This window comes from Prionailurus viverrinus, chromosome D3, assembly GCF_022837055.1.
Source record: "Prionailurus viverrinus isolate Anna chromosome D3, UM_Priviv_1.0, whole genome shotgun sequence".
In the NCBI taxonomy this organism is placed as follows: domain Eukaryota; kingdom Metazoa; phylum Chordata; class Mammalia; order Carnivora; family Felidae; genus Prionailurus; species Prionailurus viverrinus.
This window is the reverse complement of record NC_062572.1, coordinates 49,814,770-49,828,727: the sequence shown is the minus strand read 5'-3', so window position 1 is coordinate 49,828,727 and position 13,958 is coordinate 49,814,770. Positions and strand designations below refer to the sequence as shown.

At 38.3% G+C, this 13,958-nt stretch overlaps 1 protein-coding gene across 3 annotated transcripts in view; it reads right to left on the bottom strand.

Annotated features, from left to right (window-relative positions):
• Window positions 1–13,602, bottom strand: part of PSMA8 (proteasome 20S subunit alpha 8) — a 49,837-nt gene extending 36,235 nt beyond the window's left edge. For all 3 annotated transcript variants that reach the window (XM_047826536.1, XM_047826538.1, XM_047826537.1), the window contains exon 1: window positions 13,427–13,602. In XM_047826536.1, the coding sequence (XP_047682492.1) occupies window positions 13,427–13,528 (102 nt within the window). In that variant the 5' untranslated portion in view covers window positions 13,529–13,602. The remainder of the gene's footprint in view (window positions 1–13,426) is intronic.
• Window positions 13,603–13,958: the final 356 nt, after the last annotated feature.

Genomic DNA, 13,958 nt, shown 5'->3' with positions numbered 1-13,958 from the left:
CAGTAGTGGAGTAGAAGTAGTTTAGATACTACTACTAAGTAGATAAAATTCTGAAAGCTCTCCCATGTATCTCACAATTTGGAGAGATAATGCTTGGGGAACATAAGCAGCCAAGAGAAAGACCAAATGCCTTCACTCTAATTCACTGATCAACAAAACCTCAATTCTAACATGAATTCAACAAGAAGAATCCCATTGTTCCTCTCTCCACCTCTTCCCTTGAGAGTGAAGTGGGAAAAAGTCTAAAGAATAATGTGTAAGGATAGTAGTTCTCAAACTGGGTCTTCTGTGGAAACATGCCCATATTCTCAGGGGCTCAAGAGTAATCTATAAGAAGTTTAATTTTGTATTACAATGGTAACCTAAATATTTTGAGAATTGGTATTTGTGTTTATGATTGCCTTGCGGCCAAGGGTGATATTGGTACTAACTATGCAAATAGGTGTGCTCTCAATTAGTATCATTGAAACAAATATAGAATAGGTTAAATACAGAACTAGACCTGAGATTACATCTTTCAATTAAATAAAACTTAAGACAATTTAGCAAGGCTTTTGCTCTTATTGTTCCCTCACTTCATTCCAGTCTGTCAATTTATCTAACGGGCCTTTCTCTAATCATGCTATCTAAAACGACAACCCTCCCTCTACATCCCACTCTCATCTAATAGACTCATGTTGAACTTTGTATCTTATAGGGAAAAGCCATGGGACTTTCTAACAATGTAACATCAATTATGGCTCAAGAAAATCTCAATATTTCCCCCAAATTTTAATAAATTAAATTAATTGATCACCACATACGATAATTTTTATGATTCTCACCTAAACAATTCTGACTTAAAGCAATTAAAACTTCCAACACAAACTAGAAAATGTTTACAATGAAAATCCTAATATCAAAGTCTTTTGGATGAGGGTAAAATTATTCTCAGAAGAAAATTCCTAATCTCATTGTAAAATAATAAGTTACTCAAGAAGTTAAAAAAGGAATACAAATATTTAAGCTAAGCTTAATGGGAAAAATAAGAAAAAAAGCAGAAATTAATGATTAGGGAGAAAACAATATAATTGACAAGTAATACCAAGAGATAGCTTTTAAAGGAATAATTAAGAGATATCTCAGTTAATCTAGCCAAGAGGAGCAAAGCATAAAAAATATATACAAGTGTGAAAAAGCAAGAATTTAAAAATTATAACCCTAAGTTAATTAACATGAAAACCTTAGTGAAAAGGATGACAGACTAGAAAAATTAAAAAACTGCCCATACTGACTCAAGAAAATAACAGACAACACAGTCTCTAACAAACATGGGATAATTTCAAAAACAAGTGTCATGCCTAGAAGGTTCATGGATGAATTTTTCCTAATCTGCTGTTATGGGTAATTCCTGTGTTATTTAAATTATTCCATGGCACAGATCAAAATAAAAATGTTCTTATCTCTTTTTTTGGAAAGCTACATAACAATGTTAAAATCTGGCAAATATAACATTTTCTAAATAAAGAAAGGTACCAGTGATTTTCATTTAGGAAAGCTGATGTTAAAAATTCTAAACAAGGGGCACCTGGGTGGCTCAGTCGGTTTAGCATCCTACTTGGGCTCAGGTCATGATCTCGCAGTCGTTGAGTTCGAGCCCCGCATCAGGCTCTGTGCTGACAGCTCAGAGCCTGGAGCCTGCTTCGGATTCTGTGTCTCCCTCTCTCTCCCTGCCCCTCCCCTCACTCATGCTCTGTCTGTCTGTCTGTCTGTCTGTCTCTCTCTCTCTCTCTCTGTCAAAAATAAATAAAACATTTAAAAAACATTTTTTTTAATTCTAAACAAGATTTTCACAAATGGAATCTACAAACACAGAAAAATAGTAACATACTATAAACAATTATGGTTCATTCCAGGAATTTTAGGAGTTTCAATGAAAGCAAATCTTTTAATATAAATGTTACAGGGGAGAATGAAGATCTGGTTTTTTTGCCCTTCTGATAACAAGAGCTCTTCAATTGTTCTTGGAAAAATAAGGAGTCTTTAGGTGGAGCTGTAATGCAACCCAGCCTAGTCAAACAGTAAATCCTTACAGTTTTACTGAAAGTGTTTGGAAGACAGGATAATTCTTTACCTATAGCTAGGAGCCTGGAGCCTAGGACTATTTAGGAGCTACTCTTAGGGAGGTCATGTCTGAGGGTGAAAGTAATATAAAGAGCAAGTAAGAGATGGACACAGAGACGGAAGAGAAGAGGAAAAGAAGGAAAAAGAAACAGAGACACACCAGTTCTAGGGCTATTCAAGAAGACCGTAGTAGCCATGTAACTGAGCCTGAAAGGAAGGTTTACCCCTGCTCCCCTTGGGTACTTGATTCAGTACAGTTGACCCTTGAACAATGCAGGGGTTAGGGGTGCCAACCCTACCACCTCATGCAGTTGAAAATCCATGTATAACTTTTGACTTCCCCCCCAAAATTAACTACTAATTGCCTATTGTTAACTGGCAGCCTTACTGATAATATAAACAGTTGATTAACACACATTTTGCATGTTATATGTGTCATATGCTCTATTCTCACGATAAAGTAAGCCAGAGAAAAGAAAACACTAAGAAAATCATAAGGAATGGGGCCCCTGAGTGGCTCAGCTGGTTGAGCGTCCTACTTCAACTCAGGTCATGATCTCGAGGTTGGTGAGTTCGAACACTGCACCAGGCACGCTGCTGTCAGCACAGAATCTGCTTTGGATCCTCTGCCCCCCTCTTTTTCTCTCCCCCTGCCCCGCTGGTGCTCCCTCTCTCTCTCTCTCAAAAAATAAATAAACATTAAAAAAATTGTAAGTAAGAGATATACATTTACAGTAGTGTAAAAAGTTCAAGTGGACCCATGCTGTTCAAATCCATCCTAATTTTTTGCTTAAATCAGTTTGAGTTGGATTTCTTTTATTTAAAAACAATTTTTTAAAAATATTTATTTATTTTTGAAAGAGAGAGAGAGTGGGGGGGGGGGTGGCAAAGAGAGAGGGAGACAGAATCCAAAGCAGGGTCCAGGCTCTGAGCTGTCAGCACAGAGCCCAATGCAGGGCTGCAACTCACGAACGATGAGATCATGACCTGAACCAAAGTCAGACGCTCGGTGGACTGAGCCACCCAGGTGCCCCGAGTAGGGTTTCTCATGCTTGCAACTGAAAGAGTCCTAACTAAAACAATTAAATAGTATAAACGATAAAAGCTACAAAACATTTGATAAAATTCAATATCCATACCTAGTTTAAAAACAACACTAGAAAAGCAGGAAGACTATCTGTGAAGACTGTTTCATAACTTGTTAAAAAAGCATCACAAACTGGCAGCCAGAGTCATGTGAGGAAATGAGTCACCATCCATTCCACTGTTCAAGCCAAAACCCCAGTTGTTATCCTTTATAGTTCCTCCTCTCACACTATCCATTTCCAATCAATTACTTTGTTTTTGTCCATTTCACTTACAAAAGCTAACCAGTTCCCCATCACCATTCTAGTACAAGCAACCATCATTTCTTGCCTGGATCACATACAACTACATAACCTAATAGTTTTCCCCTTTCTACCTTTGCTCTCCATCTTCCCACCCCCACCCTGCACTCCCATCTAGACTCCACAAAGCTGCCAAGGTGAGCATTAAAAACCTTAATAGGGTCAAGATTACTCTCTAGGTGAATGTCCTTCCACAGCACTCCATTGTACTTAGAAAATCTTTTCAAACTCTTTAGTCTTGCCTATAAAGCTGAACACGATCTGGCTCCTGCCTACTTATCCAACAGTATGTCATTGTTATTCACCAAGCTCCAGCCACATTACCTTTTTTCAAGACTTTTTCAAGTCCCTCTGCCTGGAATGCTTCTTTTCCTATTTCAAGTCTCCATTTCAATTTCACCTCAAGGAGTCCTTCTCTATTATCCTTTATAATAACTTGTTCTTTCAGTCAACACATTTACAATTATTTATTTATTCATTAGACTCTTCTCTCCAAATAGTAAAATCTCTGACAGCAAGGAAGCAATCAGATAAATCTAGAAAGTGGGATGCTCTACTGAACAATTAATTAACCCAGTCTCTTCAAGAAGTCAAAGCCAGGAAAAAAAGAAGAGATGCTGTTCATGACTAAAACAGATGCCTAACAGTAAGCAATGCATGGACTTTAGATTCAGACCTAAACAACACAATTACAAAAAGATATTTTGTGAGCAACAAGGAAAACCAGAATGTAGAGGATTACAAAATATTAAGGAGTTTTTGTCAATTTCGTTAGGAGTGATAATGGTTTTAAGAAACTATTTTTTAGAGATGTATACTGAAATATTTATTTATTTGTGAAATATCTGAGGTTTCAAAATACTCCACTGAAAAATGATTTTCAACCTATACCTCACACTATATACAAAAATTAACTCTAAATAGATCATAGATTTAAACATAAAATGCAGAACTATAAACTTTCAGGAAAAAACACAGGAGAAAAATTTTGGGAACTAGGCAAAGGGTTCTTAGACTTGGCACCAAGAAATATGAACCGTAAGAGGAAAAACTGTTAAATTGGGCCTCATCAAAATTATAAACTTTTGTTTTATGAAAGTCCATATGTAGAGGATGAAAAGACAAGCTACAGACAGGGAGAAAATATTTGCAAACCCTACATCTGATGAAGGGCTAGATCTAGAATACATAAAGAACTGTCAAAACTCAACAGTGGAAAAGCCAATCTGGTTAGAAAATGGATAAAATTGAAAAACATTCCATGTTTATGGATTGGAAGAAGAAATACTGTCGAAATGTCTATACTACCCAAACCAATTTACACATTTAATGCAATCCCTATCAAAATACCAACAGCATTTTTCACAGAGCTAGAACAATCCTAAAATTTGTATGGAATCACAAAAGACCCTGAACAGCCAAAGCAACCTTGAAAAAGAAAAGCAAAGGTGGGGGCATCACAATTCTCGACTTCAAGTTATATTACAAAGCTGTGCTGATCATGGCAGTATAGCAGTGGCACAAAAACAGAGACCTAGTTCATGGAACAGAATAGAAAAACCAGAAATGGACCCACAACTATATGGTATCTTCCATGAAGCAGGAAAGACTATCCAATGGAAAAAAGTCTCTTCAACAAATGGTGTTGGAAAAACTGGACAGCAAAAGAACAAAACTAGACCCCTTTATTATGCCGCATACAAAAATAAGTTCAAAATGGACTGAAGACCTAAATGTGAGACAGGTAACCATCAAAATCCTAGAGGAGAAAATAGGCAGTTACCTCTTTGACATAGGCTATAGCAACTTCTTACTAGATACGTTTCCTGAGGCATGGGAAACACAAGCAAAAATAAACTATTGGGACTTCATCAAGATACAAAGGAAAGGAAACAATCAACAAAACTGAAAGGCAACCTTCAGAGTGGGAGAAGATATTTGGAAATGACATATGTGATAAAGGGTTGGTATCCAAAATATATAAAGAACTTAAAAAACTCAACACCCCCAAAATAAATAATCCCATTAAAAATGGGCAGAAGACACAAATAGCCATTTTTCCAAAGAAGACACATGAAAAGATGCTCAACATCACTCATCATCAGGGAAAGATAAAATCAAAACTATGAGATATCACCTTACACCTGTCAAAATGGCTAAAATTAACAACACAAGAAACAACAGATGTTAGCAAGGATGCAAAGAAAAGGAAACTCTCTTACACTGTTGGTGGGAATGCAAACTGGTACAGCCACTGTGGTAAACAGTATGGAGATTGCTCAGAAAGTTAAAAATACAACTACCCTATGATCTAGCAATAGCACTACTAGGTATTTACCCCAAGAATAAAAGAAAACTAATTCAAATAGATACATGTGCCCCAATGTTTATAACAGCATTATCTATAATAGCCAAAATATGGAAACAGCCCGAGTGTCCATTGACTGATGACCAGATAAAGAAATTGTGGCATATATACACACACACACACACACACACACACACACACACACACACACACAATCGGATATTACTCAGCCATAAAAAAAGAATGAAATCTTGACATTTGCAATGATATGGATGGAGCTAGAGAGTATTATGCTAAGCAAAGTAAGTCAGAGAAAGACAAATACTGTATCATTTCACTTATATGTGTAATTTAAGAAACAAAACAGAAAAACATAGGGATAAAAAAAAGAGAGGGAAACTATAAAACATACTCATAACTATACAGAACAAACTGAGGGTTGCTGGAGGGGAGGTTGGGGGATGTTAAATAGGCAATGGGGATTAAGGAGCGCACTTGTGATGAGCACTGGGTATTGCAGGTAAGTGATAAATCCTACACCTGAAACTAATACTACAATGTATGTTAACTGGATGGAATTTAACAAAAATGTGACAGAAGAAAAAGAAAATGGATAAAAGACATGAAGGACATTTCACTGAAGAAGATATACAAATGGCAAATGAGCACATACAAATGTGTTTGATATCATTAGCCATTTAACTGCTAATTTAAAACTACAAAGAGGGATCATTATACGCTTATCAGAATGAACAAAATGAAAAATAATAACACCAAATGCTGGCAAGGATGTGTAGAAGCTGGATTACTCTTACACTGTTGGTGAGGATGTAAAATGATACAGCTACTCTGGGAAACAATTTGGCAGTTTCTTATAAAACCAAACATGCAATTACCATATAATCTAGTAATTGCACAGTTGGAAATTTATACCGGAGACATAAAAACTTATATTAACACAAAAAACTGCTATAAATGTTCATAGCATATCTATAAATAACAGCTCCAAACTGTAAACGACCCAAATATTTTTCAACAAGTGAATAAACACTGTGGTACATCCATACCATGGAATACAACTGAGCAATAAAATGTTGATATATGCGACAACTTAGATCAAGGGGAAAAAGGGGAAACAAGCAAATCCCAAAAGATTTCATATTATAGAATAGCATTTACATAATGAAAAAGTGAAATGAAAAAATTTTAGAAACGGAGGGCAGATGACTGCTGCCAAGGATGAGGGCTATGGATACAAGGGTGTGTAGGGCAGGCAGGGTAAGGAGGTGGGTGTGGTTATATAAGAGCATCATGAGGAATCCTTGTGGAGTTGGCACTATTCAGAATCTTGACTATATTGGGGAGGCTGGGTGGCTCAGTTGGTTAAGCATCTAACCCTTGGTTTCAGCTCAGGTCATGATCTCATGGTTTATGGGATTGAGCCCCACATTGGGCTCTGTGCTGACAGTGCAGAGCCTGCTTGGGATTCTCTTTCTCTACCCCTCTTCCCCCCTCTCTCTCAGAAAAAAAAAAAAAAAAAAAAAAAGAATCTTGACTGTGGATATAAGAAAGTTCACAGGCAATAAAATCTGATACAACTTAATATACCCACAAATGCACACAAGTGATACCAGAAATCTGAATAAAATAGGTGGCTTTTATCAATGTCAACAACCTGATTATGATATTGAGCTATAGTTTTGCAAATGCTACCATTGGCAGAAAATGAGCAAAGTACACAAGGAATCCCTATGTATTCTTTCTTTCTTTCTTTCTTTCCTTCCTTTTTTTCCTTTTTAGGTTAATTTATTTAAGTAATCTCTCCACCTAACATGTGGCTCGGACTCATGACCCCAAGATTAAGAGCTGCATGCTTTACTAACTGAGTCAGCCAGGTGCCCCCAAATCCCTGTGTATTATTTCTTACAACTGCATGTGAATCTACAATTATCTCAATAAAAAATTCAATTAAAATCACTCCATTGGAAAGAGGGAAAAGTTGGGGAAAGATAAAACAGGTTGGTAAATGTTGATAACTGTTGGACCTGGGTAATGGGTATACAGAGGTTCATTATGGTATTCCCTTTATATCTTTGTGTGTTCCAAATATTCAATAATAAAAAGTTAAAAAAATAAATAAAATAAACATAAAAACAAACAAACCTTGAATTTCTCTACAGGCTTTATTCTCACCAGCAATTTAAACATATGCTAAAGTCTCTCTTAAAATCTTAAAGACCACTTAATTTCATTCCCACCTCTCTCTCAACCCCTTCAAACCCAAATAGTGTCATCATCCCTCAGCTGATGGCAACATGGTTTCTACCCCCAACTCCTCTCAGAGTTTAGCCAGGGTGGATTACACACAAATCATTAAGTTCCCTCATGGTTGTAGATTATCCTCTACATAGCACATTAGTCTACAGTCTATACTTCATCTTCTCGAGTGAAGACAGAACTCAAGAATACTCATTCGCTTGACCTTCAACATCGCTTGACCTTCAACATACATGTTAAGTAGGGGAGAGAAATAATGCCCTTCAAAATTACTATCTCTAGCGCAGATCAATCTCCTGAGTTCCAAACAGAGACTCATGCCTCAGTCTCTGTGGGTCAGGAATCTGGACACAGTTTACCTTCTGACTTAGGGTCTCTCACAAGCCTGTGATCAAGTTTGTCCTCCAGGGCTGTACTCATCTCAAGGCTCATAGGGGAGGCTCCATTTCCACACTCACTTACATGGTTGTTAGCAAGATTCAGTTCCCCAGGGATCGTAGGGCTACAGATTTCAGTTCCTTACTGTGTTTTGAACAGAAGCTTCTCTCAATTCCTTGCTACATAGGACAACTCAAAATGGCAACTGCATGCTAGAAGAACAAGCAAGTGAAAGTGAAAGAGTATGCTCAAGACATAAGTCACCATCTCTTTGTAACTTACCCTCTGAAGTGACATCCCATCACTTTTGCCTATCCTATTCCCTAGAAGAGAGTTACTAGATTCAGCCCACACCCAAGGGAAGAAGATTACACAAGGGCATGAACATCTGAAATGGGGATCACTGGACGCCATTTTAGAGGTTGCCTACTATAGTTCCATAAGCATGTCAACCTCAACAAGTCCCAAACCTCACTGGTTCAAACTTCAGTCAAGTTTAATTTTCCTTAAGAAAATGGCAGGGCCATTTACCCAGAGGCTAAATCCAGAAACAGAGGTGCCATCTTTGACTCCTCCCTCTTCAGTACCTCCTTCTCTCCTCTTCCTCCCCCCAATACTACCCAAATGATAATCAAATTGTATCAACTATGCCACTAAAGTTTCTCTAAAATCTGCCTTATTCCCATTTCTGCCCCAACCCTAGTGAAAACTATCATATTTCATCTGGATTACTTCACAGACTCCTTTGTGGTTTCTCTGCTTCCAGTCTTGATATCATCCAATCCACTGACCACATTAAAGTCTGAGAAATCTTTGAAAAATAAAAACATGAAAAAAAGAAAAAGAAAATCTGAATGTGTCATTCCTCTACTTAAAAACTTGTACTAGTAAGGACCATTTCTCACTAAGCAAACAGACAGCACAGAACTGGACCTGGAACCATAAGATGTAGGGACTGTAATATTTACTCTTTACATATCAGCCTTTTGCTCTCTTAATGCACAGAAACTTTCTCTGTTACAGAAAAAGAAAGATGGCCACTGGCAATCTTGGACACAATCTTGGACACACGTCCCAACAGTTGTCCCAGAGTAAAAAAGCTACCTCTATTTCTAGTGTTAAAAAATTCCTAAGGATGGACTTACATTGGCTAGATTTGAGTCACATGCTTATCACTGTGTACAGGAGGATAGAGACTATGAATGAATCTATGTGAGTCATGTGAGTGCCTCTGTGGTTGGATAAATGCAGTCTGTTACTAGAAGGAGAGATCAGTAATAATCCAGAGAATGACAATAGCCACATTAAAATCCTTCAAGGCCTCTTACTTTCTTAAAGTCATTCTATGATCCAGCCCTTCTTTCTAGTTTTATCTCTCTCTCTCTCTCTGCATCTCTCTTTTTTCTTTTTTTACATTGCTTCAGTGATCTGGAATGCCTTCCAATTCATAGAACATAGTTGTCTTTTGCTGCTTGGTCTTCCACATGCTATTTCCTTTGTCTAAAATACCCCTCCCCCTTCCCACCTTTTAACCTGGCTACCGTTCATCTTTCAGGTGCTTACTTATATATCACCTCCTCAGGAGAATCTCCCTAACATCTAGAGTTCCCATACTGTACCATATTCTCCCCTTATAATACTCATTTAGGCCTAGTTAGGACCATTCACTTAATCATCTAATGTTCCTGCAAGATAGTAAACTCTCTAAGAACAGGGATTTTACTCATTGTGAAACCCCAGAACCCAGCACCATGTTTGGCATATGTAAGTGCTTAACAAAAATGAATGTGCTAGAAGAACCACAGACAAAAGTGAAGGGAAAAGAGAAAGCAAAGGGAGAGTAAATAATAATAGCAACCATTTATTAAATAGCTGCTGTGAACCAGACACTGTGCAAGATGCTTAACATGTATTATTACCTCATTTAACTCACATCAGCTCTATGAAGCAGGTGCTAGTTTGCTGCCTGTTTTACTATTAAAGAAACTGCAGTTTAGAGAAGTTGGTTGCCTTACCTGATGCATACTTGCCTTCCAAATTCATGATAGTGATAGCCAATTAATATTCAAATATTTATTGAACAAATTTCATGGTACAATGCAAAGAGCAGAGGTTTTGGAAGTAGAAAAAATTAGGTGTGAATATGGGCTCCATCATTTTCTAGCTGAGTACCTTCAGGAAGCTATCACAGCCATGAATCGGTTTCCACACATAAAAAAAGGGAGTTAAATACTGTCCTTAACATTAAAAAATGTGCATAAAATACTTGGTACAAAAGAAATATTACTTAAATGCTTACTTCTTACCTAGCCCCCTCACTGTAGTATATCATGTGGTGTATATATATAAATACAAGAGGAATTAGGCTACCTAGCTTCTTAAAGATCCTACTATCCAGTTGGTGTGAGAAGCCTATTAAATAGACCTGAAATTAAAGTGAATATGAGGCCATGGGCCACCTGGGTAGCTCAGTCGGTTGGGCGTCTGACTCTCGATTTTGGCTCAGGTCATGATCTTGGGGTTCGTGAGATCGAGCCCTGCATCAGGCTCTGAGCTGACATCGCAAAACCTGCTTGGGTTTCTCTCTCTCCCTCTCTCTCTGCTTCTCTCCTGCGTGTGCTCTCTCTCAAAATAAATAAACATTAAAAAAATTTAACAATAAAGTGAATATGAGGCCAAATAGTTGGTACAGATTATAAATTCCGGAAAAGAATAAGAGCCATGATGGCTGGAGTGCATCAGAGAAGGCTTCATTAAGGAGAAGCAATGTGAGGCGATTCCCAAAGGATAAATAAGAGGGAGTGTGGCAGAAATAAAGGTGTTTTCTCCTCCACCCACCTACGAGGGCACAAACACATATGGGTAAACCAATGAAGCTGCCCCTTTAATTAAAGAGGGTTGATAAGGATTATGGAAGAATTTGGTGGCCAGAATGTGAAGCTAAGATTTGAAAAAGTAGGAAACGTGGAGCCAGTAACAGTTCGGGGTCAGAGAAAGGACAGTGTAAGGAATGGTAATAAATCTTACTTTTTTCATGGGAATACTGTAAAGGATTCATGACTTTTTTTCCTAAGAAGAAAGGTATTACCTCTCCAAGATGTTATTCAAACATGTTTTTCATTTATAAAAAAAGGAACTAAAGCAAAAACAGGCCTCTTGCCTCATTTCATGCTATAAGATAATCAATAAGAAGGAAGTGGAGGCCAAGACTCTAACTGTGGTCCCCATAACTTCCTGTATTACTAAATAATACTGCATCCACATGCTGGTCAAAACTGGTCAGCCCTGGCTTATTTATAAGTCCTCACAGCAACTACTGTTTACAGACAGAGTATTTTGTGGCGTATTTTAATAAATGCCATTATAAACTTTACCCCCCATAAAAGGTCATAGCACCCTCAAGGAAACGCAATGAACAACTCCATGCAAAGATGCAAATTATAATTTCAGAATCCTGAGACGAAACTGTCTCATCCTTCCAATGTATCTTTAAAAATGCCCACTATAGGTATTTTTATATCTTTACCCTTTTACAGCTCATTACAAAGGAACTATCAATCAGTTCTATAGCATTCTTAAAACATTTTAAATGAGCCAATGTGGCTTCTTATTACACCCCAGTCTTCCACCATTACTTCCTTTATTTTAGGCTCTAAAACTTGGGCATTATTTTCTAACCATATGCTTCATGCCTTGTTGGGGATTATATAACTTTTTGTTTTTATCAAAATGGTACCCTTTTGGTTTAAGCTACATCAGGCTTTTCTTAAATTTACAATTCTAAAAAAATTACTTATAAAACAGAAGCAAAGCTAGAGGGCCCAATTAAATAGAAAAATACTTTAAAAATGATAAGATTCTTTCTAGTGTTATTTTTTTTTACCACTTTACATTTGATAGATTTATAATAAAAGTGAATTATTTCCTTCCATAACTAAATTGCTTTGGAAAGTGAGGGAAAATACAGACACTGCTACACTTAGAAATGCACTGCGTAGTCTCATAGCTAGTGTCTCAATTTCCAAAATACAAAACAAACATGCTCATGAAATTTGAGAGATTTAAAAAAAATTGGATCCTTCTGAATTCATAGGTTAGGACTTAGAAGATTCGGGGTAATAGATCTTTGGTTACCAGGGCAATGTTGTCCTTTTTAATTTTTATAAATCACTAATATTATTAGATATAATTAAAACTTGGCAGGAATAGTACTGCTACCCTGAGCATTTAAAAGTTTTTCAGAAATGTGGATACATAAATATAATGTAGGGTATAATCTCTCAAGGAATTCCAGCATTATTTGAACAACAACCAAAAAGTGGCAAAAGATCGGAGTTTCTTGGGGCTTAGAGGCTCTAAAAGGCTGCCAAATATTCAGGTGAAAACTTTAGGACAATTACTTTTAACAGGTGGAAATGTATAATAACTGGCTTGGCGTTTTTGACCAACTTCTCAACAAGAGATTCAATTTTACTTTAATCGTTCCTATTTCAGGGGCAGGCATGGTCTATTTTTAATGTAATTACTGCTAAACAACAGTACCCACACAAAGTAACTGCTACTTTTCCACGCATCTGTGAATTCCCGCGGAAGTGGCTTATGTGCATTCAGGATGGCTGTTACTGGCTAGAAGTCTTTTCCTCTCTTATTGTCAGACACGGCATTCATATTGCTTCTAAAATCAAGGTTTCAACTGACACCCTAGTTTGGGGTCTGGAGCTATCCTTCGAAAGCGGCTGCACACCTATGAGATCTACCTCTTGCTGCCTCTTGCTCAAATTTCAGAAAGGGCATCTCCATCAATTAAAAGAACGCAGCAATTTTCACAAGTGGGAGGCTCTCCTTTCCTGACCCCCCCCCCTCCCCCCCCCCCACACACACCGGAGCCTTGGGCTGGGGCAGCTGGGTAAGGAAGGCATGACACCGGGCACGGTGGGCGGGGTGGGGGGCGGTGGTGAAGTTGGCTGCTCACCGCTGTGGATCCTTTCTTCACCGCTTCCTGGGCATATTCCACTTGGAAAAGGTGTCCGTCTGGGGAGAAGACAGTGATTGCCCGGTCGTACCGAGACGCCATGGCACAGGCCTACGCTGATTCCTGTGGCGTGGACGACGCTACCACAGGTGAGACGTGCGAAAGAGCCGCCCCGCTGCCACGTGCCACCCGGAAGTGCTTGCCCGGCCTCAAAGTGCCTCCCGGAAGTGTTTGGGCACACACTTCTTCTCGCCATGGGGAAGCCCTGGCGTCTGGGGGCCAGGTGCCCCTCAGAAGTCCTCCTGCCGGCCTGCCTGGGCACGGCTGTGCTTGCGAGTTGGCAGAGTTCCTCTGCTACCCTTGGTGTTTCGTGCAGGCTTCCCAGTTTTCCCAGCACGCTGAAGCTCCAGCAGTGGTGTCAGATCACTCCAGTTACAAAGATGACAGCAAAGACTAGAGCTTAACTGAGAGAAATTTGAAGGTCAGATATTTTTATTTTTGCAAACCTGTCAGAGCACCAGGGGTGAGTTAA